Source organism: Ornithorhynchus anatinus, chromosome 5 (genome assembly GCF_004115215.2).
Source record: "Ornithorhynchus anatinus isolate Pmale09 chromosome 5, mOrnAna1.pri.v4, whole genome shotgun sequence".
Lineage (NCBI taxonomy): Eukaryota > Metazoa > Chordata > Mammalia > Monotremata > Ornithorhynchidae > Ornithorhynchus > Ornithorhynchus anatinus.
Genome location: NC_041732.1, coordinates 1394410 through 1420483, shown reverse-complemented (window position 1 = coordinate 1420483; position 26074 = coordinate 1394410). Strand labels below are relative to the sequence as shown.

At 56.1% G+C, this 26074-nt stretch overlaps 1 protein-coding gene across 2 annotated transcripts; it reads left to right on the top strand.

Annotated features, from left to right (window-relative positions):
- Nucleotides 1-14473: 14473 nt before the first annotated feature.
- CCDC9 (coiled-coil domain containing 9) lies at nt 14474-25545 on the top strand. Of its 2 annotated transcripts, none has more exons than XM_029065243.1 (12): nt 14474-14563; nt 16209-16304; nt 16424-16528; nt 18353-18484; nt 18981-19271; nt 19683-19766; nt 19892-20068; nt 20289-20476; nt 21890-21936; nt 23058-23184; nt 23467-23578; nt 24014-25545. In XM_029065243.1, exons 2-12 carry the CDS (start codon nt 16302-16304, stop codon nt 24560-24562), a joined length of 1815 nt encoding a protein of 604 aa, XP_028921076.1. In that variant the 5' UTR covers nt 14474-14563; nt 16209-16301; the 3' UTR covers nt 24563-25545. The 2 variants fall into 2 exon arrangements, with proteins under 2 accessions (XP_028921076.1, XP_028921077.1); XM_029065244.2 differs by lacking the exon at nt 14474-14563 and adding an exon at nt 15211-15281.
- Nucleotides 25546-26074: the final 529 nt, after the last annotated feature.

The window sequence follows — 26074 nt, the reverse complement described above, 5'->3', positions numbered from 1 at the left end:
GCCGGGCCGAGGCGTCGAGGGGAGGGGCGCCCGGGAGGGGAGCGGGCCCGGGGGGCCGCCTGGAGGAGGAGGGCGGGTCCGAGGCTCCTTCTGCGCCTGCTCGGTGCCAGGCTCCGGGCAGCCAATGGCGCGCGGGCGCGCGAGGGGCCCCCGGGGGGGGGGGGGGGAGGGGCGGCCCGGGCCGAGCCGGGGGGAGGGGGGAAGGGGGGAGGGGGGAAGGGGGGAGGGGCGGATTAGTCATCGCCCGAACGGGAGCGCTGACGTCAGGCCGGAGGGGGAGGGGGCGCGGGAGGAGCAGGAGGGGGCGGGGCGGCCTCCGGTGACCGCGCTGATGATGCAACCCCATCCCCATCCTCCTCCTCCTCCTCCTGGCCGTCCTCCCCCCGTCCTCCCCGTCCTCCTCCCCGCCGCAGCGATGACTCATCCCCGCCGGCCCCACCGGGCCCCGGCCGCCCCAAACCGCCCCAACCCGCCCAGAGTTTGCCCAGTAACAAGCCTCCCTCCTCTAACCCCCCCCCCCCCGCCATCTCATCTAGGGGAACGACAATAATAAGAATAATAAGGGTGGTATTTGCTCAGCGCCTACTCTGTGCCCAACATTGCTCCACAAGCTGGGCACCGTTCCCACCCGCCCGCGGCTCCGGGGCCGGTCCCCCCCAGTCTGCCCAACACGCTGGGGGCCTGGGGGGGGGGGGGGGGCTTCAGGGCCGGCTCAGTGGGCCTTTGCACCTGTGGGGGTCGGGGGGGAGGGGGGGAAGGCCGTTGGGTGTGAGTCTGGGGCGTGCAAAAGGGATGGAGGCCTGGTGGGGGGGTCATGGGGGGAGTTGGGGGACCGTGGGTCGGGGATGTTTGGGGAGGTGATGGGAGAGTCTTGGAGGGTGTGGCGGGGTGTGGCGGAGTGTGGATCTGGGGGTTGGGATGGGGAGTCGGGGGGTGCTGCTCTGGGAAGGGTGTGATAGAGGGAAGGGCTACCTGGGACTGTGATGGGGGCATTCCCGGGGGTGTGGGTCTGCCAATTGTGGGCCTGGGGTGTGTGCGATGGGGGGAGTCTGGGACTGTGGGTCTGCTAAGTGTGTGATGGAGGGACTCTGGGGGTGTGGGTCTGCCAAGTGTGGGCCTGGGGTGTGTGCGTTGGGGGGAGTCTGGGGTGTGGGTCTGCGAAGCGGGTGCCTGGGGTGTGTGTGATGGAGAGTCTGGGGGTGTGGGTCTGCTAAGTGTGTGATGGGGGGAATTCTAGGGGTGTGGGTCTGCAGAGCATGTGCCTGGAGTGTGTGTGATGGGGAGTCTGGGGGTGTGGGTCTGCTAAGTGTGTGATGGGGGAATTCTAGGGGTGTGGGTCTGCAGAGCATGTGCCTGGAGTGTGTGTGATGGGGAGTCTGGGGGTGTGGGTCTGCGAAGCGGGTGCCTGGGGGGGGTGTGATGGGGGGACTCTGGGGTTGTGGGTCTGCGAAGCGGGTGCCTGGGGTGTGTGTGATGGGAGTCTGGGGGATGGGGTCCGGGAAGTGTGGGTCTGGGGGGAGGAGGGGTCCCCCCTTGCAGCTGTGCAACATCTGGCCCCAAGCACCTCTGACCCTCCTAACTGGAGAAGCTGCTGAAGCAGCACACACACACCCCCCCCAGCACACAGGCAGCATCCCGCCTAGCAGCACATAAACACACACATACTCCTGGAGAAGCACACACCTGGCAGCCCACATGGCAGCACACCCAGCCGTGCGCATACACACACACACACACACACACACACACACACACAGCAGGATACAAACGGCAGCCCACATGGCAGCACACAGAGCACTACACACACACACACTCACAGCAGCTCTGGCTGTTGCAGGGCAGAATTCGTAGAGACACAGTGCAGGCACACACACACACTCGCAAAGACAGATGCGAATACTCACATTCACGGCTACCCAAATACATAGGGGAGCGGACCCACACTCCGATAATTATCTACAGAGGCTCACGCTTGCACACCTATAAGCGCACACAAAGACGGACAGATCCACAGACTCACCCTGGGGCCTGCGGCCTTTCGTAGCGTCCCCTACACTGACCAGAAGGACCCTACTATGGTTTTGTCATCCTCTGTCCGTATCGCGCCCCTTCTCCTGGACGGGCAGGAGGACGGACGGACAAGCAGACCAGTCATGGGGTTCTCTCCCTGGAAGATGTCTTCGTCTGCCCAGGTCCTTGATAACCGATCAATCTATCGATCAAGCAATCAGTGCTCTTCCCTCCTCTCCTTCACTCCTACTCGGTTCATTTCGGCCTGAATGCGGTTATTTCCCCCTGACTTTCGTCATCCCCGTCTGTGCCGATGCTTTGCCTCTAAGTCCCCATTGTGCGTAAGCTACACAACCTGTGTCAACCACTGGTTTTCTCGGGTCGCCCTCATTAGACAAGCGGCGTGGCTTAGTGGCAAGAGCCCGGGCCTGGGAGTCAGAGGTCGTGGGTTCTAATCCCGGCCCCGCCACTTGTCAGCTGTGTGACTTGGGCAGGTCACTTCACTGTGCCTCAGTTACCTCCTCTGGAAAATGGGAATCAAGACTGTGAGCCCCACGTGGGACAACCTGATAACCATGCAAATACCCCAGCGCTTAGAACAGTGCTTGGCTGTTCTAGTAGTAAGCACTTAACAAATAGTATGCACTTAACAAATACCCTCATTATTATTATTAGACTGTAAGCTTCTGCAAGAGAGGGTTTTACCATATTGTCGTATAGTTCCCAGCACCTAGGACATTGCTCAGCACACAGTGGGTACTTAGTAATCACTGTTGCTGTTCATGTTTGTTCTCTCACCTCAGTGGGTCAATACCTCCTTGTCCTTGCCTCCCGAGGAGGTAGGAATGACTAGAACCTCCTGGTTTCCATCGGGAGAGACTCCTAGGTTGATAATAATGGTGGTATGTGTTAAGCGCTTACTCTGTGCAAAGCACTGTTCTAAGCACTGGGGGGATACAAGGCGGTCAAGTTGTCCCACGTGGGACTCACGGTTTTAATCCCCATTTTACAGATGAGGTAACTGAGGCACAGAGAAGTTAAGTGACTTGCCCACAGTCACACAGCTGGCAAATGTCTGGCTTAAGGGAAGGACCCCGGGGTTGGGAGTCAGAGGTCGCGGCGTCGAATCCCGGCTCCGCCACTTGTCAGCTGTGTGACTTTGGGCAAGTCACTTCACTTCTCTGTGCCTCAGTTCCGTCATCTGTAAAGTGGGGATTAAGACTATGAGCCTTAGGTGGGACAACCTGATCACCTTGTATCTGCCCCAGCGCTTAGAACGGTGTTGGGCACATAGTAAGCGCTCAACAAATGCCATCGTTATTATTATTACGTTCTCCGTTTCAGTAGGTGGCTCTCCCACCTTCAGCTTGGGGCCCACTAGGACTCTGAGATCTTTTTCTGCCTCGTAATTACCTGTGTAATTATTAAGCACTTACTAGGTGCCAAACCCCGTACTAGGTGCTGGGGTACAGATAAGATCATCAAGTCCTGCATTGGGTTCACGGTCTAAGCAGGAGGGAGAGCAGGCATTGAATCCCCATTTTGCAGATGAGAGAACTGAGGCACAGAGAAGGGAAGTGACTCGCCCAAGGTCACGGAGCAGACGCGTGACGGAGCCGTGATCAGGACCCAGGTCCCCTGACTCCCAGGCCTGGGCACTTTCCACTAGGCCACGCTGCCTTGCTCGATCCTCTCCAAGACGGTCTTTTTAGTTCTCTGCCTCTTTGGCCGTGTTTACCATCCTCTCCCCGTTTGCCTGCCTCTCTTTCGATGCGGTGCCTATTTGTTCCCCTCTCTCCGTCTTTGTCTGTCTCTCTCCTCCCCCTTGCAGCCTTTCCCCTCTCTGATCCGGCTCCGGGGACGGGGGGCTTCAACTGCAGCAGGAGGGATGGGGGTTAAACTGCCAGGGGTGGAGTTGCCTCTGTAGAACTGCCTGTCCTATTGGTCTGAGGCTGGAGTGGGGAAGGGGGGGTGGGGGGCACCATGAGGGGCAAGCCAAGTTTCCAGTGTCTGAGATAATGGTTATCTGCCAGGGCCAGATGCCCTCCCCCCTGCCCCCCGTCTTCTCCCCCCCCTCCCCGAATCCACCAGCACTTTCCACTCCCCTCCAGCCCCCGTGAGCACTAGGGATCCTGAAGTAGCAGGAACCCGGGACAGGGGGCATGGGCACCTTTGCCTCCCAACTGCCCCTGCAGCTGGGGCGGGGGCTGGGGCAGGGGCAAGACCTGGGCTGGGCTGAAGGTGGGGCGGGGGCTAGGAGAGGAGATAAGGCTGGGGCAGGGGTTGGGACAGGGGCTGGGCTGGGGCTCAGTCTCGGTGCGTCCTCGGGTCCCACGATATTGGAGCACTGGGGAGGAGGATAGAGAGCAAAGGGAAAGTGGAGTGAGGAAGGGGGAGGGGAGGAAGGAGAGGGGAGGGGAGGGGAGGTGGCTGCGGCTGCTGGAAGATGAGCTCAGACCCCCGGCAGGGAGGATTTTAGTTTTGTTTGATTGCATCAGACACCCAAACAGCTTCTCCTGCCCATCACCCACCCCGGCCAGCTCTGGGCCAGCTCTCTGCGGGTAGTGGGCAGCGCCCAGCTTCCACCACCGAAGCCCCCCCCCCCCCCCGCCCAAAACAGGGGAGGGGCTGGGGGAAGACCTTCACCCAGAGAAGGTGAGAGGTTTCCAGAGGCCACTGAGCCCCGAAAAGCCCCCACCCACTGCCGTCTCCTCCAGGAGGGGGCGGGGGGGCGCTTGGGATTTGACCCTTGAACCCGGGAGCCCCGCCCCTCCATCTTTCCCTGGGACCAGGTGGGGCAGGGAAGGTGGGGAACGATTTTTAACTGGCCCACCCTACCCTCTCCTACCCCAGTCTCCACCCGGCCCTTCCAGGGGGTGAGGAGTGAGGGGGGTGGGCAAACAGCAACACCCCCCTCACCCCGCCACCATCGGACCACCGTGACACAAAGGCCCCACTGTCCCCATACAGGGGCCCAGAGAACTAGGCTCAGTCCCCAGGGTCGCCCCCTCCCCAGCCAACCAAGCTTCTGGACCGCAGCGCGCCTGCCCCCCCGCCACCCCAGACACAATTTCCCTTCCTCAGGACGAAAGGAAAGAGCTCCGGGGAAGTCTTGGGGAAGCGCTGAGGGGGAAGGAGCCTAGCTGAGCCGGAGAGGGGCTGGGAGGCCAGGGACCACTGTATGGGGTGGCTGGGAAGACAGGGAGCACTATAAGGGGTGTGTGGGAGGGAAGGGAGTACTGTTAGGGATAGATGGGAGGGTAGGGAGCACTGTTAGGGTGGCCTGGATGATAGGGAGCATTGTTGGGGTGGCTGGGAGGGCAAGGAGCACTGTTAGGGATGGTCGGGAGGGCAGAGAGCACTGTCAGGGATGGCCAGGAGATTAGGGAGCAATGTTTGGGGTGGATGGGAGGGCAGGGAGCACTGTTAGGGGGCTGGGAGGATAGAGAGCACTGTTAGGGATAGTTGGGAGGGTAGAGAGCACTGTTTGGGGTGGCTTGGAGGGCAAGGAGCACTGTCAGGGATGGCCAGGAGGTTAGGGAGCACTATTTGGGGTGGGTGGGAGGGCAGGGAGGATAGAGAGCACCGCTAGGGATAGTTGGGAGGATAGAGAGCGCTGTTTGGGGTGGCTGGGAGGGCAGGGAGCACTGTTGGGGATGGCCAGGAGGTTAGGGAGCACTGTTAGGGGTGGCTGGGAGGGCAGGGAGGACTGTCAGGGATGGCCAAGTTAGGGAGCTCCGTTAGGAGTGCACGGGAGGGTAGAGCGCCCTGTGGGGGTGCTGGGAGGAGAGAGAGCGCCGTTAAGGCTAGTCGGGAGGGTAGAGAGCAGCGTTGGGGGTGGGCGGGAGGGCAGGGAGGGGGGTGGGGGGTGGGGGACAGGGGCAAGGGCAGGGGCAGGGAGGCCGGCGGGGTGTGCACAGCGTCAGGCGGCGCGGTTCCCCGCACGGGCTTGGCGGGGCGCGTCTGGACTCGCGCGCCCCCTAGTGGCCGAGGGGGGGGCCAGGGCCCGGCGCTCCGTTTTCCCACGCCCGCCCCGCCCTGCGCCTGCCACCTGCTGCCCCCGGGCGGCCGGCGCCCGCTACTGCAACCGCAGTCCCCTTGGTGACCCCGCGACGCAGCCCTTCCTCCTCCTCCTCCTCCTCCTCCTCCTCCTCCTCCTCCTCCTCCTCCTCCTCCTCCTCCTCCTCCTCCTCCTCTTCTTCCTCCTCCTCCTCCTTGACTCTATTTATTGCCATTGTTCTTGTCTGTCCGTCTCCCCCCGATTAGACTGAAGCCCGTCATAGGGCAGGGACTGTCTCTATCTGTTGCCGACTTGTTCATTCCAAGCGCTTAGTACAGTGCTCTGCACATAGTAAGCGCTCAATAAATACTATTGAATGAATCCCCATTTTCCAGATGAGGGAACTGAGGCCCAGAGAAGTGAAGTGACTTGACCAAAGTCACACAGCTGGCAAGCGACGGAGCCAGGATTAGAACCCACTCCCAAGCCCGGGCTCTTTCCACTGAGCCACGCTGCTTCTCTGCAGTAGTAATGATGTAGTAACGGTGCTTTTTATTAGGTGCTTACTAAATGAAAAATATTATGTAATCTGTATTAAGTGCTTCAAAATAACTATACGGATGTAATTCATCTCCAAAGATCTTGCAATCTGAAAAGTCACTTAACTTTTCGGGGCCTCAGTTATCTCATTTGTAAAATGGAGATTAAGACTGTGAGCCCCGTGTTTGACGAGGACTTGTGTCCCCCTTCTGGACTGTGAGCCCGTTGTCGGGTAGGGACTGTCTCTATCTGTTGCCCAATTGTCCTTTCCCAGCGTTAAGTGCAGTGTTCTGCACACAGTGAGTGCTCAATAAACACGACTGGACGAATGAATGAATGAAAGTGTCGGTATGGCTTAGTGGAAAGAGCACAGGCCCGGGAGTTGGAAGATCTGGGTTCTAATCCCGCCTCCATCACTTGTCTGCTTTGTAACCTTGGGCAAATCACTTCACTTCTCTCGGGCTCAGTTCCCTCATCTGTAAATAGGGGATTAAGGCTGTGAGCCCCATCTTGGACAGAGCCTGTGTCCAACCCAATTATCTTGTATCTAACGCAGTGCTTAGTGCAGTGCCTGGCACGTAGGAAGTGCTGAACAAATACCATTAAAAAAAACCCCACACATACACACACCCGACTCCGCTCTTTGCCCACTGCGTGACCTGGGGCAAATTCATTCATTCAATCGTATTTATTGAGCGCTTACTGTGTGCAGAGCACTGGACTAAGCGCTTGGAATGTATAATTCGGCAAAAGATAGACAAAATCCCTGCCCAACAACAGGCAAATCACTTGACTTCTCTGTACCTCAGTTTCATCATCTGTAAAATGGGGATTCAATCTCCCTCCCTTAGCCTGCGAGCCCTATGTGGGATAGAGACTGTGTCCGACCTGCTCATCCTGTATCTTCAGATGTATTTATCAATCGGTGGTATTTATTGAACGCTTAGCCGTACTAAGCGCTTGAGAGAGTCCAATTCAAGAAGGGTTAGACTCCGTTAGAAGGAGCATGGCCCAGAGGATAGAGCACAGGCCTGGGAGTCAGATGGATCTGGGTTCTAATCCCGGCTCCGCCACTTGTCTGCTGTGTGAACTTGAGCAAGTCACTTCTCTTCTCTGAGCCTCAGTTACCTCATCTGTAAAATGGGGATTAAAACTGTGCGCTCTCTGTGGGACAGGGACTGTGTCCAACTCAATTACCTTGAATCTAGCCCACCGCTTAGTGCAGTGCTTGGCAGATAGTAAGCGCTTAACAAATACCACAATTATCATTATTTTAATCCTGTCTTTGCCACTTGTCTACTGGGTGACTTTGGGCAAGTCACTGAACTTCTCTGGGCCTCAGTGCCCTCCTCTGTAAAATGGGGATTAAGACTGTGAGCCCCTTGTGAGATATGGTCCAACCTGATTGACCTGTATCCCCCCCAGCTTTTAGGACAGTGCTTGACACATTGTAAGCGCTTAGCAAATACTATTATTATTGTTATTAATAGTAGTTGGTAGATGTGATTCCCTTCCTGGGCTGAAGCAGGGGGGATGGGAGCACTCGTTTCCTGGAGGTGAGGCAGCATCCCTCTCAATCTCAATCCCCATTTTACAGTTAAGGCAACTGAGGCCCAGAGAAGTGAAGTGACTTGCCCAAGGTCACACAACAGACTCTCGGCAGAGCAGGAATTAGAATTGGAAGAAGTAGCACGGCTGGACCAGGGAAACGGAGGATATGGGCTGCAATCCCGGCTCTGCCGGTTGCTTGCTATATGACCTTGGGCAAGTCACCTCGCTTCTCCGGGCCTCAGTTTCCTCAACTGTAAAATGGGGATTAAATACCTGCTCTTCTGTCTTCTTAGACTGTGAGCGCTTTGTGGGACAGGGACTGTGTCCAACCCGATTGACGTGAATCTACTCCAGCGCTTAGAACAGCGCTCGACACATAGTAAGTGCTGAACAAATATAATAATAAGAGTAATAAAAAAGATCACATCTCCTCCAAGAGCCCTTCCCCAATTAAGCCCTCTTTTTTCCAACTCCCTTTCCATTCTGTGCCACCCTGGCCCCTGGGTCCGTATCCTTTAAGCTCTTGACATCCCTCCTGTTAGACTGTGAGCCCGTCATTGGGCAGGGATTGTCTCTATCTGTTGCCGAATTGCACATTCCAAGTGCTTAGTCCAGTGCTCTGCACATAGTAAGCGCTCAATAAATACTATTGAATGAATTCACCTCCCCCTCAGCCCCACTGCTCCTCCGTATATATCCACAATTGATTTTACCTCTGTCTTCCTCTCTAGAGTGTAAGCTCCTTGGGGGCAGGGAACGGGTCTATCACATCAACTCTGTTGCATCGGACTCTCCCCAGTGTTTAGTACAGTGCTCCGCCCGGTAAGTGCTCAATAAACATCACTGACTTCAAACCGCACTGCTCACATGAGTTACTGTAGGTCTTCCTGTTTTGCACAAATCAGATCCCACTCGACACGGGTTCAGGGAGGCAGCGTAACTCCCTCCCCCTTCACATCTTCACATTTAGAGAAGCAGCCTGGCTTAATGGAAAGAGCCCGGGCTTTGGAGTCGGAGGTCATGGGTTCGAATCCCGGCTCTGCCACTTGTCAGCCGTGTGACTGTGGGCAAGTCACTTCACTTCTCGGTGCCTCAGTTACCTCATCTGTAAAATGGGGATTAACTGTGAGCCTCATGTGGGACAACCTGATTACCTTGTATCTCTCCTAGCGCTTAGAACAGTGCTCTGCACATAGTGAGCGCTTAACAAATACCAACATTATTATTATCTGACAGACCATCACTCTCCCCTCCTTCAAAGCCTTAAAATCACATCTTCTCCCCCAACTAAACCCTTATCCCCACTTCCCTCTCCCCTCTGCTACACCCTCGTATTTAGATTTGACTCTATTTATTGCCATTGCTCTTGTCTGTCCGTCTCCCCCGATTAGACCGTAAGCCCGTCAAACGGCAGGGACCGTCTCTATCTGTTGCCGACTTGTTCATCCCAAGCGCTCAGTACAGTGCTCTGCACATAGTAAGCGCTCAATAAATACTATTGAATGAATGAATGAATAGATTTGTATACTTTATTTACCCCACTCTAGCCCTGCAGCACTTACGTATATATCTGTAATTTATTTTAGCCTCTATTTCCCCCTTTAGACTATAAACTCCTTGTGGGTAGGGAACGTGTCTGCCAGCTCTGGTCTATTGTATTCTCTCAAGTGCTCAGGACAGGGCTTTGCACACAGTAATAATAATAATAATGTTGGTATTTGTTAAGCGCTTACTATGTGCCGAGCACTGTTCTAAGCGCTGGGGTAGACATAGGGGAATCAGGTTGTCCCACATGGGGCTCACAGTAAGTGAGCACAGTAAGTGCTCAAGTTTATTAAGTGCTCAAGTAAGTTTATTGAGCACAGTAAGTGCTCAATAAATATGATCAATTGATCATATTGCAGTGCAGGCTGCTGGTCAGTCCCAATGCAAGGACGTCCACCCTAAATTCTAAGGGGCCGGCAGAGTCTCCATTCAGTGTCCCCTTGCCCGGCGCTCACTGAGAAGCAGCGTGGTCTACTGGATGGAGCCCGGGCCTGGGAGTCAGAAGGACCTGGGTTCTAATCCGGGCTCCGCCACTTGTCTGCTCTAGGGCCTTGAGCAAGTCACTTCACTTCTCTGGGCCTCAGTGACCTCATCTGGAAAATGGGGATTAAGACTGTGAGCCCCATGTGGGTCAGGGACTGTTCCAAACTGATTAGCTTGTTATCTACCCTAGTGTTTGACACATAGTAAGCACTTAATAAATACGACTATCATCATCATCATCTGATTCACTTCAGTCAATCCATCCAATTCACTTCTGTTTCATTCCTCTTATGTTCTCAATCCCTAATAATAATAATAATGGTATTTAAGTGCTTCTTTATGCCAGGCATTGTTCTAAGTGCTATGGTAGATAAAAGCTAATCGGGTTGGGTACAGTCCCTGCCCCAAATAATAATAATTATGATCGTGTTTAAGCGCTTACTGTGTGCCAAGCACTGTTCTAAGCGCTGGGGTAGATACAAGGTAATCAGGTGGTCCTGCTTGGGGTTCACAGACTTAATCCCCATTTTCCAGATGAGGGCACTGAGGCACAGAGAGGTTAAGTGGCTTGCCCAGAGTCACACAGCAGACAAGTGGCAGAGCCAGAATTAGAACCCAGGTCCTTTTGACTTCCAGGCCTTTCCTCTATCCAGTAGGCCACACTGCTTCTCCCTAAAAATGTAATGGCCTTAGCCCCTCACCTTCCCAAAGCCCTTTTGTATATCAATCAATCAATTGTTTTGATTGATCACTTACAGCGAGTAGAGCACTGTACTGGTGCTTGACTGAATGCAGAAGAGCCGAAGAATTTGATCTCTGCCCTCAGGGTAGCCGGGGAGCCGGCACTGAAATAAATTGCAGGTAATTTATAGAGTATAAATACATGAACCTTTATTTAATGAGATGTGTAATGTAATGAGCTGTGAAGACCCAACTGCTTACTTCTACTTCTGTGAGACTACTGTCTCAAAACCCAGTAACCTTGGCGTTATCCTCAACTCATCTCTCTCATCCAACCCACCGGTTTAATCCTATGGGTTCAATCTTCGCAACTTTACTAAAATCCACCCTTTCCTCTCCATCCAAACTGCTACAACATTAATCTGTAAGCCCGTCAAACGGCAGGGACTGTCTCTATCTGTTGCCGACTTGTTCATTCCAAGCGCTCAGTACAGTGCTCTGCACATAGTAAGCGCTCAATAAATACTATTGAATGAATAATCAACATTAATTACAGAAGCAGCATGGCTCAGTGGAAAGAACCCGGGCTTGGGAGTCAGAGTCATGGTTTCGAATCCCGGCTCCGCCGCTTGTCAGCTGTGTGACTGTGGGCAAGTCACTTAACTTCTCTGTGCCTCAGTTACCTCATCTGTAAAATTAAGACTGTGAGCCTCATGTGGGACAACCTGATTACCCTGTATCTACCCCAGCGCTTAGAACAGTGCTCTGCACATAGTAAGCGCTTAACAAATACCGACATTATTTATTATTAATCCAAGCACTTATCCTACCCTCCTTTGATTACCGCACCAGCCTCTTTGCTGACCTCTCCGCCTCCTGCTGCTACACACTCTGCGGCCGAACATTTTTCTACAGAACGTTCAGTCCATGTTTCCCCCACGCCTCAGGGACCTCCAGCGGTTGCCCATCCACCTCTGCATCGAGCAGAAACTCCTTACCGGCGGCTTTGAAGCACTCAATCACCTTGTCCCCTCCTATCTCCCGCGTTCATTTCCTACTACAACCCAGGACCGTCACTTCGTTCCTCTAGCGCCGACCTACTCCCTGTACCTCAATCTCATCTACCTCGCACCAACCTCTTGCCCACATCCTGCCTCTGGCCTGGCACTTCCACTTCCTTCATATCCAACAGACCATCACTCTCCCCACCTTTGAAGTCTTAGTTTTGGGTTTTTTTAAATGGTATCTGTTAAGCGCTTCCTATGTTCCAGGCACTGTAACTGGGTGACCTTGGGCAAGTCGCTTAACATCTCTGTGCCTCAGTTCCCTCGTCTGTAAAATGGGAATTAAGACTGAGAGCCCAATGAGGAACAGGGACTGTGTCCAACCTGATTAGCTTTTACCTTCCCCAGCGACTAGTACAGTGCCCCGTACATTGTAAGTGCTTAACAGATGCCATAATTATCTTTATTATTATTAGTCAGCCGATTGCATTTATTGAGCACTTACTGTGTGCAGAGCATTGTACTTAGTGCTTGGGAGGGTCCAAAATAGCAATACATTGAGAAGCATGGCTTAATGGAAAAAGCCCAGGCTTGGGAGTCAGAGGACGTGGGTTCTAATCCTGGCTCTGCCACTTGTCTTCTGTGTGTCCTTGGGCAAGCCACTTAACTTCTCTGTGCCTCAGTTACCTCATCTGGAAAATGTGGATTAAGACTGTGAGCCCCAAGTGGAACAACCTGATTACCGTGTATCTTCCCCAGCGCTTAGAAAAGTGCTAATCAGTCAGCACTTAACAAATACCATAATTATTACTATGAATTTAACAGACAGGGTCCCTGTCCATGAGTTTATAAACTACAGAGGGAGACAGACAATATAAATACGTAAAATTAGTTTTTCAGTCAGTCATATTTATTCAATCATATTTATTGAGTGTTTACTGTGAGCAGAGCACTGTACTAAGTGCTTGGAAAGTACAAGATGGTATTTGTTAAGCGCTATGTGCCAAGCACTGCAGTAGACTCAAACGTTTAGTACAGTGCTCTGCACGTAGTAAGCACTCAATAAATACTATTGAATGAATGGACACAAGGTAATCAGGTTGCCCACCTGGGGCTCACAGTCTTAATCCCCATTTTCCAGATGAGGTAACTGAGGCACAGAGAAGTTCAGTGATTTGCCCAAAGTCACACAGGTGACAAGTTGTGGAGTAGGGATTAGAACCCATGACCTCCGACTCCCAAGCCAGTGCTCTTTCCACTAAACCATGTTGCTAAGTTTTGTATATAAGGGCTGTGGCGGGGGGGGGGGGGGGGGGGGGGGGGGGGGGGGGGGGGGGGGGGGGAGGGATGATGAATAATTAGCTAATGATGACAATAGTAATAATGATGAAACTAACTCTCCCCCTCTTCAAAGCCCTCCTGATAGCTTACCTCCTCCAGGAGGCCTTCCCAGACTAAGCCCTTTTCCCTCTCCTCCTCCTCTCCTCCACATTCCCCCTCCCACCCTCTGCTCTTTCCCCTTCCCCTCCCCCCAGCACTGTGCATATCTGTATATATTATTTATTATCCTATTTATTTTGTTAATGAGGTGTATATCTCCTTGATTCTATTTATCTTGATGGTTTTGACGCCTGTCTACTTGTTCTGTTGCCTGTCTCCCGTTTAGACGGTGAGCCCGTCTGTGAGCCCGTCGTTGGGCCGGGATGGTCTCTCTCTGTTGCCGAATCGTCCATTCCAAGCGCTTAGGACAGTGCTCTGCACACAGTAAGAGCTCAATCAATACGATCGAATGAACGAATGAAGCGCTGACTCGGTGCCAAGCACTGTTCTAAGCGCTGGGGAGGCTAGAAGGTGATGAGGTGGTCCCCCGTGGGGCTCCCAGGCTTGGGAGTCAGAGGTCATGGGTTCGAATTCTGACTCTGCCACTTGTCAGCTGTGTGACTGTGGGCAAGTCACTTCACTTCTGTGCCTCAGTTCCCTCCTCTATAAAATGGGGATTAACTGTGAACCCCATGTGGGACAACCTGATGACCCTGTATCTTCCCCAGCGCTTAGAACAGTGCCCTGCACAGAGTAAGCACTTAATAATAATAATAATAATGTGGGTATTTGTTAAGCGCTTACTCTGTGCTGAGCACTGTTCTAAGCGCTGGGGGAGACAGAGGGGAATCAGGTTGTCCCACGTGGGGCTCACAGTCTTAATCCCCATTTTACAGATGAGGTAACTGAGGCACCGAGAAGTGAAGTGACTTGCCCAAAGTCACACAGCTGACAAGTGGCCGGGCCGGGATTCGAACCCATGACCTCTGACTCCAAAGCCCGTGCTCATACCAACATTATTATTATTCATCCCCATTTGACAGATGAGGTCACTGAGGCCCAGAGAAGTGACTCGACCAAAGTCACACAGCGGACAAGTGGCGGAGGCGGGATTCGAACCCATGACCTCGGATTCCCAAGCCCGGGCTCTTGCCAGTGAGCCACGCTGCTTCTCACGATGATGATAACAATATTATTAATAATGATAATGATATTAATGAAGGGGGACGTCGGGAGTTGAGGGGGAAGAGAAGCTGAGCCTCGACCCTCGTGGAGAGCGACACGGTTTGTCCCGCCCCTTCCGGGAGGCGGGACCGGAAGTCTTCCCTTCTCCCCCTCCCCACGTGGTTGGAGCCGGAAGTGACGACGGCGGCTGTTGGCGAGGGCGAGCGGAGCGCCGGGGCCCGGCGGCGCGGGATCGGGGTCGCCGGTCAGGGGCCGCGCGTCGCTCGGGGCCGCGCATCGCTCGGGGGCGCGCGTCGCTCGGGGCCGCGGAGGCCGGGGCTGGGACGCCCACCTCACTGGGCCGGCGGGAGGGGAGGAAGGGAGGGGGCGGGGCCCGGGAAGACCACGTGATTGGGGGGCGGAGTTAGACTCCTCAGGGGCAGCGGGGGATAGGGCGAGAAGGCTCGGGGGGCGGGGCTAGAACGCGCAAGTGCGAGGGGATTGGACGGGGCGGGGCTAGAACGCTCAGGTGCGAGGGGATAGGTCGAGGCGGGCAGGGGGCGGGGCTAGAACGCGCAGGTACGAGGGGATTGGTCGAGGCGGGCAGGGGGCGGGGCTAGAACGCTCAGGTGCGAGGAGATAGGTCGTGGCGGGTAGGGGGCGGGGCTAGAACGAGCCGCTTAGGGGGCGGGGCTAGAACGCTCAGGTGCAAGGGGATAGGGCGAGGCGGGTAGGGGGCGGGGCTAGAACGCTCAGGTGCGAGGGGATAGGACGAGGTGGGTAGGGGGCGGGGCTAGAGCGCTCAGGTGCGAGGGGATAGGTCGAGGCGGGCAGGGGGCGGGGCTAGAAAACTCAAGTGCCAGAGGGTGGGGTGGGGTGGGGTTGGCTTGGCTTGGCCCGGCCCGGCCCTCCCCTCCCTCCCAGGTGTGAGGGATGGGCTGAGGTGGATAGGGAGCAGGGTTTAGAACAGTGCTTGGCACATAGTAAGTGCTTAAATACCATTATTATTATTATTATCATTATTATTATTATACTCAGGTGCTAGAGGGTGGGGCAGAGGACAGGAGGTGGGGCTGAGGTGGTTAGAGAGCTGTGTTTAGAACAGTGCTTGGCACATAGTAGGCACTTAAATACCATTATTATGATTATGATTATTATTGTGATTATTATTATACTCGGGTGCTAGAGGATGGGGCAGAGGACGGGGTGGGACTGGCACTCCCAGGTATGAGGGGATGGGATGAGGTGGATAGGGAGTAGGGTTTAGAACAGTGCTTGGCACATAGTAAGCACTTAAATACCATTATTATTGTTATTATTATACTTGGGTGCTAGAGGTCGGGGGTGGAGCAGAGGTGGGGGGTGGGGGGGACGGGGCAGAGGACGGGGGTGGGACTAGCCCTCCCAGATGTGAGGGGATGGGATGAGGTGGATAGGGAGTAGGGTTTAGAAGGGTTCTTGGCACATAGTAAGTGCTTAAATACCATTATTATTATTATTATACTCAGGTGCTTATTACACTCAGGTGCTAGAGGGTGGGGCAGAGGACAGGGGGTGGGGCTGAGGAGGATAGAGAGCTGGGTTTAGAACAGTGCTTGGCACATAGTAAGCACTTAAATACCATTATTATTATTATGCTCAGGTGCTAGAGGATGCAGGAGAGGACGGGGCTGGGGTTGGCACTCCCAGGTGTGAGGGGATGGGATGAGGTGGATCGGGAGTGGGGTGAGTACCCTCCCTCAGATGTTAGAGGATGGGCTGGAGGAGGGTGGGGGGGATTCGAACCCTTGTGTGTGTTAGGACAGAACTCAGGGGGAGGAATGAAACAGGTGGTGTTGGGTGTGGGGGGATTAGGGGGGTGGAGAAAGGGTCTCTTCCTTCAACTAGTCCCACCTATCCCCTTCCCCCAGCACGGACCCTTGGAGCTGGAATCCCAGGGGATCCCCTGACCCGCGGCTGACGCAGCCGGGGGATGTCCCCGTGACCCCCGCCAAGCCAGCGACATGGTAAGATGGGCTCCGATTGTGCGGCGGGGTGGGCAGACAGGACCACCTGGGGCGGTGGGGCGGGGGGGGGGGTGGGCCTGGGGGCTTGGCATCGCCCACCATCCTGCCCCCGTCCCTAGTCTGCCACTCTGGATCTGAGGTCGAAGGAGGAGAAGGATGCGGAGCTGGACAAGCGCATAGAAGCTCTGCGTAAGAAGAATGAGGCCCTCATCCGGCGGTACCAGGTGCCTGGCCCCTCCCCCCGACCAAGGGCATCCACGGTGCCCTCACCCCGCCCCTCCTGCAGCCACCCGCACCCAGCCTCAGTTCCCTTGATACAGTATGTTCCCCGGTCCGGGCAGGGCCTGTGGGGGGAAGAGGGGTGATGCCCAGCCAACAGTGCCAAGAAGCAACATGGTCTAGTCGATAAGAGCACTGGCCTGGGAGTCAGAAGGATGTGGGTTCTAATCAACATGGCATAGTGACAAGCAGCTTGGTGTAATAATAATAATGTTGGTATTTTTTAAGCGCTTACTATGTGCCGAGCACTCTTCTAAGCGCTGGGGGAGAATCAGGGTCATCAGGTTGTCCCACGTGAGGCTCACAGTTAATCCCCATTTGACAGATGAGGGAACTGAGGCACAGAGAAGTTAAGTGACTTGCCCACAGTCACACAGCTGACGAATGGCAGAGCCGGGAATGTAATGATACAGAGCAGAGCAGGGCAGAGCGTAATGGATAGAGCACGGGCCTGAGAGCTAGAAGGTCATGAGTTCTTATCCCTGCTCTGCCACTTGTCTGCTGTGGGACCTGGGCAAGTCATTCCACTTTTCTGGGCCTCCGTTACCTTATCTGTAAAATGGGAATTGAGACCGTGAGCCCCATGTGGGACAGGGACTGTGTCCCAACCTGATTACCTTGCACGTACCCCAGCGCTTAGAACAGTGCCTGGCACATAGTAAGCACTTAACAATATCATCATCATCATTATTATAAAGTGCTTAACAAATACAATTATTATTGTTACTAGATGGATGCAGGCTGGGTCGGGAAGGGAGAGTCTTTGGTGGGGCAGGGCTCCCAGACCTTGAGCACTTCATTCTGGGGATGGAAACTGAGTTGTGCATTTGCACAAGTTGGTGGTTTGGGCATCAGCGGTTTTTACTGAACACTCATTGTGGGCAGAGCGTTGTATTGAGTACTTGAGAGCACATCATAGAGTTAGGAGACACGCTCTCTGCCTCACCTCAAGGAGCTTGCGGTTAACTTGGGATGAAAGACATAAAGTAATTTATGGCTAGAAGAGAATAAAGATAAATGCGTAGATGAGCGAGTGGTTTACTATTAGGATGTATGAGTCGATCAGTTCAGATGTGCCCTGGGTGGGTGGGAATACACAATTTTGTAGTTGGTGCAGGTTAGGCGGATATGACCTGAGGAGATTACAAACTAATGGGAAAAGCCTTATGGTGGACCTGGGATTTCAGGAGGGCTGTGAATAATAATGATCAATATAGATATTTTATTAACACAATATTATCCATATATTATTAATAAAATAATAGCTGTGTTATTAAGCGCTTATGAAGAGCTAAGCAGTGAGTTAGATGCAAGATAATTGGATCAGACAGACTCTGGCCCACATGTGGCTCACAGTCTAGGTGGGGAGAGAGAACTGGTATTGAATCCCCGTTTTACAGGTGAGGAAACTGAGGTACAGAGAAGTTAATCGACTTTCCCAAGATAATAGGGCAGACAAGTGATGAAGCTGGGATTAGAATCCAGGTCCTCTGTCTCTCAGGCCTGTGCTCCTTTCACTAGACCTTTGAAACTGGGGAGGACAGCACCCCATCCCGCGGGAGAGGGCACGGGGGGGGTGGTGAGGTGAGGGGTGCCGTGCAGGGCTGCGTTTACAGCATCCACTCCCCGTGTGAGATGGAGGAGGACAGAGGCAGGGGGTGATGGGGGGCAAAGTCCAGTGTCCATTCCCTGCTCGGGAGATGGAGGAGGACCGGTCTCCGGGGACAGGGGTGGGGGGTGAGGGGATGCAGCGTCCTCTCCCCGCGCAGGAGATCGAAGAGGACCGCAAGCAGGCCGAGCGGGAAGGCATCGCGGTGACCGGGCCTCGAAAGAACCGCCCTGCTGAGGCTGACGTAGAGCGGAGACGGAGTGAGAAGGAGAATTTCTCCGTCACTGTGGAGGTGGGGGCTGAGACCGGGGGGGGGGGGGTGGGGGGGTGGGGAGGAGCCATTGTGGGAGGGAAAGGGGTGCTGAGGGGTTGGGAAGGAGCAATGGGACCAAGGGGCCTGGAGAAGCACCGTGGCCCAGTGGATAGGGCATGGGCTTGGGTTCTAATCTCAGGTCCACCATGTGTCTGTTGTGTGACTTTGGGCAAGTCACTTTACTTCTCTGTGCCTCACTTCCCTCAGCTGTAAAAAAAAAAAAATGGGGGTTAAGGCTGTGAGCCCAGTGTGGGACAGGGACTGTGTCCAACCTCTTTACCGTGGTTCTGCCCCAGCGTTTAGTATGGTGCCTGGCACATAGTAAGCACTTAACAAATACCACAGTTATTGTTACTATTAGTTCCAGGGATTAGGACTGGGGGAAAGGGGCAGAGGGTCTGGGGCCGGGGAGGGGGCTGGGACACTTTCCTTTGACTCCTTTTCTCCTCTCTCCCCGCCCCACCCTCCAACCCAGGAGAAGTCGACAGCAGCGGAGAGGCGGACCCTGGCTCCTCCCCGGCCCTCTGGCAGCCAGAAGGGCGGGCACAGCCCACCCCAGAAGGGAGGAGGCGGAGGGAGCCGGGCTGGCACCTATGCCTCCAGCCACCTGGCGCGGGGCGAGCGAGGCTGCCGGGACGGGGCCGGGGGGGATGAGCCGGGCCAGGGCGAGCGGGCCGGGGGCCGGGGGCGGCGGGGCCGTGGCCGCGCAGCCGCCCTGGGGGCTGGAGATGCCGTGGTGACGGGTGGACCGGACCGCAGATCGAAGGTATCGGCCGGGGCACCGGGCCTGGGAGGTGGGGGGGCGAGGGCGTGGAAGCAGCGTGGAGTAGTAGGGAAACGGCGTGGCTTAGTGGATAGATCATGGGCCTGGAAGTCAGAAGGTCATGGGTTCTAATCCTGGCTCTGCCACCTGTCTGCTGTGTAACCCTGGGCTAGTCACTTTTCTGCACGTCAGTTACCACATCTGTAAAATGGAGATTGAAACTGTAAGCCCCACGTGGGACGGGAACTGCGTCCAACCCTATTTGCTTGTATCCTTTAGTACGGTGCTTGGCACATAGTAAGCCCCTAACAAAAACGATTATTAATTATTCTGCCTAACTGCCCCGCAGACCTGAGGAAGGCCAGATAGCCGAGCGGGTTACAGCTCCTAAACTGTTGCTTGTCCCCCCGCCAGGAGTGGGAGGAGCGGCGGAGGCAGAACATCGAGAAGATGAACGAGGAGATGGAGAAGATTGCAGAGTATGAGAGGAACCAGAGGGTGAGTGGGGGGGATTTGGGGGTCCCGGGCCGGCCGTCCTTCCTCTGGCCACCACGGGCCGGCCCCTGGATCCTGGAGCAGGAGGCCCAGCTTGGCCTGAGCCCTCGCCTTCCCCGCCCCCGCAGGACGGGCTGCGGGAGAAGAATCCCGTGAGGAACTTCCTGGATGACCCGCGGCGGAACGGGCCGCTGCAGGAGCCGGACCGCGACCGGCGGCAAGGCAGCCGGAGGCACGGCCGCAACTGGGGCGGAGCGGACTTCGACCGCGTGCGCAGCGGGCTGGAGCGGCAGCAGGAGCGCCACGTGGGTCCCTGGGGGCGAGGGCGCACTGGGCGTGGGCTAGAGGGGCTGCAGCAGCGCCACGGGGGGGGGGGTCCCTGGGAGTGAGAGGGCAGGGGGCACAGACCGGAGCGGTAGCAGGGTGCCCAGGGGCCGGGGCGCAGGGGGGTAGCAGGAGGGCCACGAGGCAACAGGGGCTCCAGTCGGACCCCGATCCTGACCCGCACGGTCCGATAATCCCCAGGGCCGGCGGGCAGGGCCCCGGTCCGGCGTGGGCGGCGATATCACGTTATCCATGACGGGGCGGGAGCGGGCGGAGTACGTGCGCTGGAAGCAGGAGCGCGAGCAGATCGACCAGGAACGCCTGCAACGGCACCGCAAGCCCACGGGCCAGTGGCGACGCGAATGGGATGCTGAGAAAACAGATGGAATGTGAGTGTTTTTCCCCCGCCTCCACCTCTCCCCTACCTCCCCACTTCTCCCCTCATCTCTATTTTTGCTCCACCTCCCCGCATCGCTCTCCCATCCCTCCCTCACTGCTTCCCCACCGCTTCGTCTTATCTCCCCCAATTTTCCCCCCACCTCATCTGTCCCCCAGCTCATCTTTCCCCCATTCCTCTTCTTTCCCCTTAATCTTTCCCCTGCCTCTATCCTTTATCTCTTCCATCCCCCATCTTTCCCCAGCCCATCTCTCCCAAATGTCTCTCCCTCTCCCCCCACCTCCTCACCCCCTCTGGTATTTGTTAGGGAAGCAGCGTGGCTTAGTGGAAAGAGCACAGGCTTGGGAGTCAAAAGACGTGGGTTCTAATCCAGGCTCCCCCACTTGTCTGCTCTGTGACTTGGGGCAAGTCCCTTCACTTCTCTGTGCCTCAGTGACCTCATTTGGAAAATGGGGATGAAGACAGTGAGCCCCATGTGGGACAACCTAATGACCTTGTATCTACCCCAGTGCTTAGAACAGTGCATGGCATATAGTAAGCGCTTAACAAATACCATCGTCATCATTATTATTATTATGAAGCCCTTATGTGCCAGACACTCTATCAGACATTAAGGTAGATACAGGTACAACACTTTGGAAACGGTCCATGTTCTGCTTAGGGCTCATAGTCTTAATCCCCACTTTACAGATGAGGTAACTGAGGCACAGAGAATTGAAGTGATTTGCCCAACATCACACAGGTGGCAGAGCTGGGATTAGAACCCAGGCCCTCTGACTTGCAGGCTTATGCTCTTTCCACCAGGTCATGCTATTTCTCCTTCTTACTCCTACCTTTCTGTCTCCCCCTGCCCCCCCCATCATCATCAGTATTTATGAGGTTGCATACTCTGTACCCCGTGCTACACTAAACACATGTGAGAATGGAAGCAGCGTGTCCTAGTGGATAGAGCACGGGCCTGGGAGTCAGGTCATGGGTTCTAATCCCACTCCCCCACTCGTCTGCTGTGTGACCTTGGGCAAGTCACTTCACTTCTCTGGGCCTCAGTTTCCTCATCTGGAAAATGGGGATTGAGACTGAGCCCCCCCCCATGGGACAAAGGACTGTGTCCAACCCGATTGTATCCACCCCAGCGCTTAGTACAGTGCCTGCCGCACAGTTAGTGCTTAATAAATACCACTATTGTAGCATTATTATCCTGTATTATTATTATTGCTAATAATAATACAGGATAATAATAATACAAGAGGTAGTTGACCTGATCTCTGCCCCTCAAGGAGCTTCCAGTTTAGTGGAGAACTACTCCTTTTTCTCTCCGGTCCTCCACCCCCAGCTTGTTGTCCCTGTCCCGCCTCCTCCGCTCTGCTCTTACTCTGGCCCCACTTTGCTCTTTCCCCCGTTCCAGGTTCCAAGACGCCTCAGCCCCAGCCCCCGAGCCCACCGGCCGGCAGGGTAAGTATTGCAGCCACGGCTTTGGAGCTGGATGCCGCCTCCGACGGCTTGGAAGGACTGGGGGCTGGCTCCTCATTTATTCGTTCAGTCAGTCGCTTTTATTGAGCGCTTACTGTGGGCAGAGCACTGTATTAAGTGCTGGGAAAGGACAATACAAAAGTAAACAGTGACGTTCCCTGCCCACAGTGAGTTTACAGTCTAGAGAGGGGGAGACAGACATCAGTGTAAGTAAATATAATGACAGATAAAGAAATGAGTGCTGTGGGCCTGGGAGGAGGGAAGAGCAAAGGGAGCAAGACACAGAAGGGAGTGGGAGATGAGGAAAAGTGGGGCTTAGTTTGGGTAGGCCTCTTGGAGGAGATGGGCCTTCAATAAGGTTTTGAAGGTGAGAAGAGTAATTGCCTGTAGGATTTGAGGAGGGAGGGCGTTCCAGGCCAGAGGCAGGATGGGGCCAGGGGTCGGCAGTGAGACAGGGGAGATGGAGGCAGAGTGAGAAGGTTAGCACTCTAGGAGGTGGTGAGGAGCTGAGGCCTAGAGGAGGGATGGAGGCACTGCCCCCATGCCAGGGTCTGCTGTCCTGTCTCTGTGCGGGGCATCCCAGGGAGTGGCAGAGCCCTGGGGGTTTGAAAGGGTGGGGGGCTCAGGAAGTTCAGAGCCCATGGAGGGCACAGACTGTCTCCGCAGACCGAGGCTCCGCGTGGCCGAGTGGCAAGAGCACGGGCTTGGGAGCCAGAGGATGTGGGTTCTAATCCCGGCTCTGCCACTTGTCTGCTTGTGACCTCGGGCAAGTCACTTCGCTTCTCTAGGCCCCGGTTACCTCATCTGTAAATGGAGATTAAGACTGTCAGTCCCGTGTGGGACAGGGACTGAGTCCAATCTGATTACCCTGTATGTTCCCCAGAGCTTAGAACAGTGTTTGGCACATAGTAAGTGCTTAAGAGATACCGTACTTACTATTGTTTGTATTAATGCCTGTCTCCCGCTCTAGACTGTAAGCTCGTTGTAGTCAGGGAACGTATCTGTTTATTGTTCTAGTGCACTCTCCCAAGTGCTCAGTACAGTCCTTTGCATTCAGTAAGCGCTCAATAAACAGAATAGAATGAATGAATGTCTCGCTGCAGACGTGGCCAGTGCCCGGCCCCCCAAGCCCCCGACCTTCGGAGAGTTCCTGTCGGAGCATCAGGCCACCAGTTCCCACCGCCGGAAGCAGCGGGCCCGGGCCAGGGGACCCAGCAAGGTCTCCTATAGGTGAGGCCAGGCCAGGGGTGCCCCCCCCCCCCGTCGGCCCATCCGCCCTCAGGGGTAGCGGGGAAGGCTCCGATGAGGGAACCACAGGGGCCGATGCTGGTTTTGGGGGTTGCGTGGGGGTGGGGAGCGAGTGGGGTCAGGACTCGGAGCAAAAATGAAAGCAGGCGGAAGTTTAGGGAGCGGCCTAAATAAAATCAGGCAGCAGATTGGAAGGGAGGGAGAAGAGACCCTCCCCGGCTCTGTCGCTGTCGCCCTAACTTTGCCGCCCCCCTGACCGGGCAGCCACCACGATGACCGGTGGGAGCAGGAGGAAGAGGGTCAGGAGGAGAAGCCCGCCCCGCCGGAGCCTTCAGGGGCCGAGGAGGAGACGGCCGCGCTTGGCCGGGGACCCGAGGTGTGTGGGGCTGTGAGGGGTGGAGCGGAAGGGGGGGACCCACCCCACGGGTGATGGGACAGAGTAGGGGTGGGGTCAGAACCCCTGTGGGTGGGAGGGGGGACGGGGACAATTAATTGGTCACCTGGAAGCGCCCTATGTGCACTGTGGGGCTAGGGCCCCACGCGGCGTTGTTCAGAAAATGCTGATGGATTAGGTGGGGCGGCTAGTAGTCTAGGGAGAGGACAACCAACGGTCTCTTCCCTACTGTGTGTCCAGCAGCCTGTGGGCTGCCACACTCCCCCGCCAAACCATAAGCTCAACAAGAGCAGAACTGGGCCTTCCTCAGCCCCCTGGCTTCGGTGCACACTGGCAATGGGGGCTGGAAGTGCGTGGGTTATTGGGGGAGAGGGTCGCGCCTCTAACTCTTCCGTTGGTCTCCTCTGTTCCCTACAGGCCAAAGATCCTGGCCCCTCAGAGACCCCCAACAGTCACCTGGCCCCCTCCCCCTCCCCTGAAGAGGATGAGGATCAGTGGGAAGATGTGAGTGAGGATGGGGAGGAGGAGGAGGAGGTGGAGGAGGAAGAGGAAGAGGAAGAGGAGCGCAGTGGGGAAGACTCTGTGGAAGAGGAGCAGGAGGAGGAGGAAGAGGAGCAGGAGGAGGAGGAGGAAGGCGGGGAAGGGGATGGGGGGAGCCACTGCTCACAGACCCAGCTGCCCAGCCCCAGCCCCAGCCCCAGTCCAGGCCCCAGCCCCGGCCCCAGTTCAGGCCCCAGCCCCAGCCCCCAGAGCCAGGGCACTAAGCCCCCCAGCCCCCAGAGCCAGGGCGCTAAGCCCTCCAGCCCCTTCTCTCCGGCCACGGGATACCAGCCCGTGTCTGACTGGGGTGAGGAGATGGAGCTGAACTCTCCGCGGAGCAGTGTGGGAGACAGCCCCCCAGAGGCCCCCCGGCCCGCCCTGTCGACCCCATCCGATGTTCTTGCGGCCCCCGATGAGGGGCACTGAGAAACAGGAGGGGGGCTGTTGGGATGTGGGCGACTGGGAGATGGGGGGGTGGTGGAGGTCAATCCGTCTAGGCCCCTGGGGGGAATGCAGGTGCACAAGCCTTGGCCCTCGACTCAGTCTGCCCCACGTTTTGAGGGATGGACTGAAAAGTTACCCCCCACACACACATCAGGGGATGCTGTCAACTTTTTCCAGCTCCTGCTTGCAGGGGGGCTTCTGCTGCCCCCCACCCAGAGGTCCTCAGCCTTCCAGGTCTGCCCCGAGCCTGAAGCTGGACCCCCACAGCAGGGGAGATGGGGGCTGCAGCCCCCTCCCAGCAGGCTCCGGGACTGGGCCCCAAAGCCCAAGGAACAGGCCCTAGCATGAGTCCCAGCCTGATAGGGCCTGGGGGCGGACGGGATGGGCTGTCCTCCTGCCCCGTCCTCTGGAAGGTCTGGACAGCGAGCCCCGGGGTCTGCCCTTGCCCCGGCCAGGGGCCCCTGCCCATCCCTCCATCCGTCCACCCCCCTCCCCGGCTGCGGGACCAAGGAGAGACAGCCAGCACGAGCCAGAGGGACTGGAGACCACAATCAACGGAATTTACGGAGCGCTTGCTGTGGGGCGAGGGCTGTACTAAGTGCTTGGGAGAGTCCAGCACAATAGGGTGGGGGGATAGACATGATCGCTGCCCTTAAGGAGCTCATAGCATGGTGAGGGTTTGGGCTCCCAGAGGGCACATCTGTGCCTCACGTCTGGACCACCGGCGGCTCTCAGCTCCCTTCTCCCCACTACCACTCCACTGACGCCGACCACGGGGCCGCCGCTCCGGACCCCCAGCCGCCGGGGGGTCGAGGGGAAGAGGGGCCATCCTATTTTAGCTGACGGGCCCCGGAGAGCAGGGAGTTCCATCCCTGTGTCGCGCTGCTTCTAACGTGCCCCGAGGTCAGCCCTACCCCCTCATACACGTTCTGTCCATCTGTCTATTAAACACTGTGCAACCTCTATACATGTCTACCCTCTGCTCTCTGTCCTGCTGCTGATATATTTCTCCTTGTGGGGAGAGGGAAAGGTTTGGGTTGGGTTGGGGGATACCCCTTTCTCCCTACTAGGCTCTCAGGCCTCTGGATCATGTGCTTAACATGGCTTGGGGAAGCAGCATGACATGAATGGGGGGCAGGAGGAGCTGGGCCATATAGTCTGTAAAAGGGGGAGCAATGTCACACATGCAAGGGGAATAAGGGCAGTCGAGTCAGGTACTCTGGGAGAACCAGTGTGGCACGGGCAGGAGGAGGGGCAGCTGGATCAGGACTCTGTAAGGAGAGAGCAGTGTGGCGTAGGTGGGGCAGGGACAGCTGGCCCAGGTATTCTGGCAAAGGGGGGAGCAATGTGGCATAGGTGGGGGGCAGCTAGCCTAGGTATTCTGGTAAGGGGGGAGAGCAGTGTGGCATAGGTGGGGGGGGGCAGCTAACCTAGGTATTCTGATAAGGGGGGGAGCGGTGTGGCATAGGTGGGGGGCAGCTAGCCTGGATATTC

What these genes read in the sequence shown, in the direction of transcription:
- CCDC9 (XM_029065243.1), top strand. An exon ending in AGTATGAGAGGAACCAGAGG is followed by an intron (nt 19,767 to 19,891) that starts GTGAGTGGGGGG and finishes CCGCCCCCGCAG; the next exon opens with GACGGGCTGCGGGAGAAGAA. An exon ending in CCCAGCAAGGTCTCCTATAG is followed by an intron (nt 23,185 to 23,466) that starts GTGAGGCCAGGC and finishes CTGACCGGGCAG; the next exon opens with CCACCACGATGACCGGTGGG.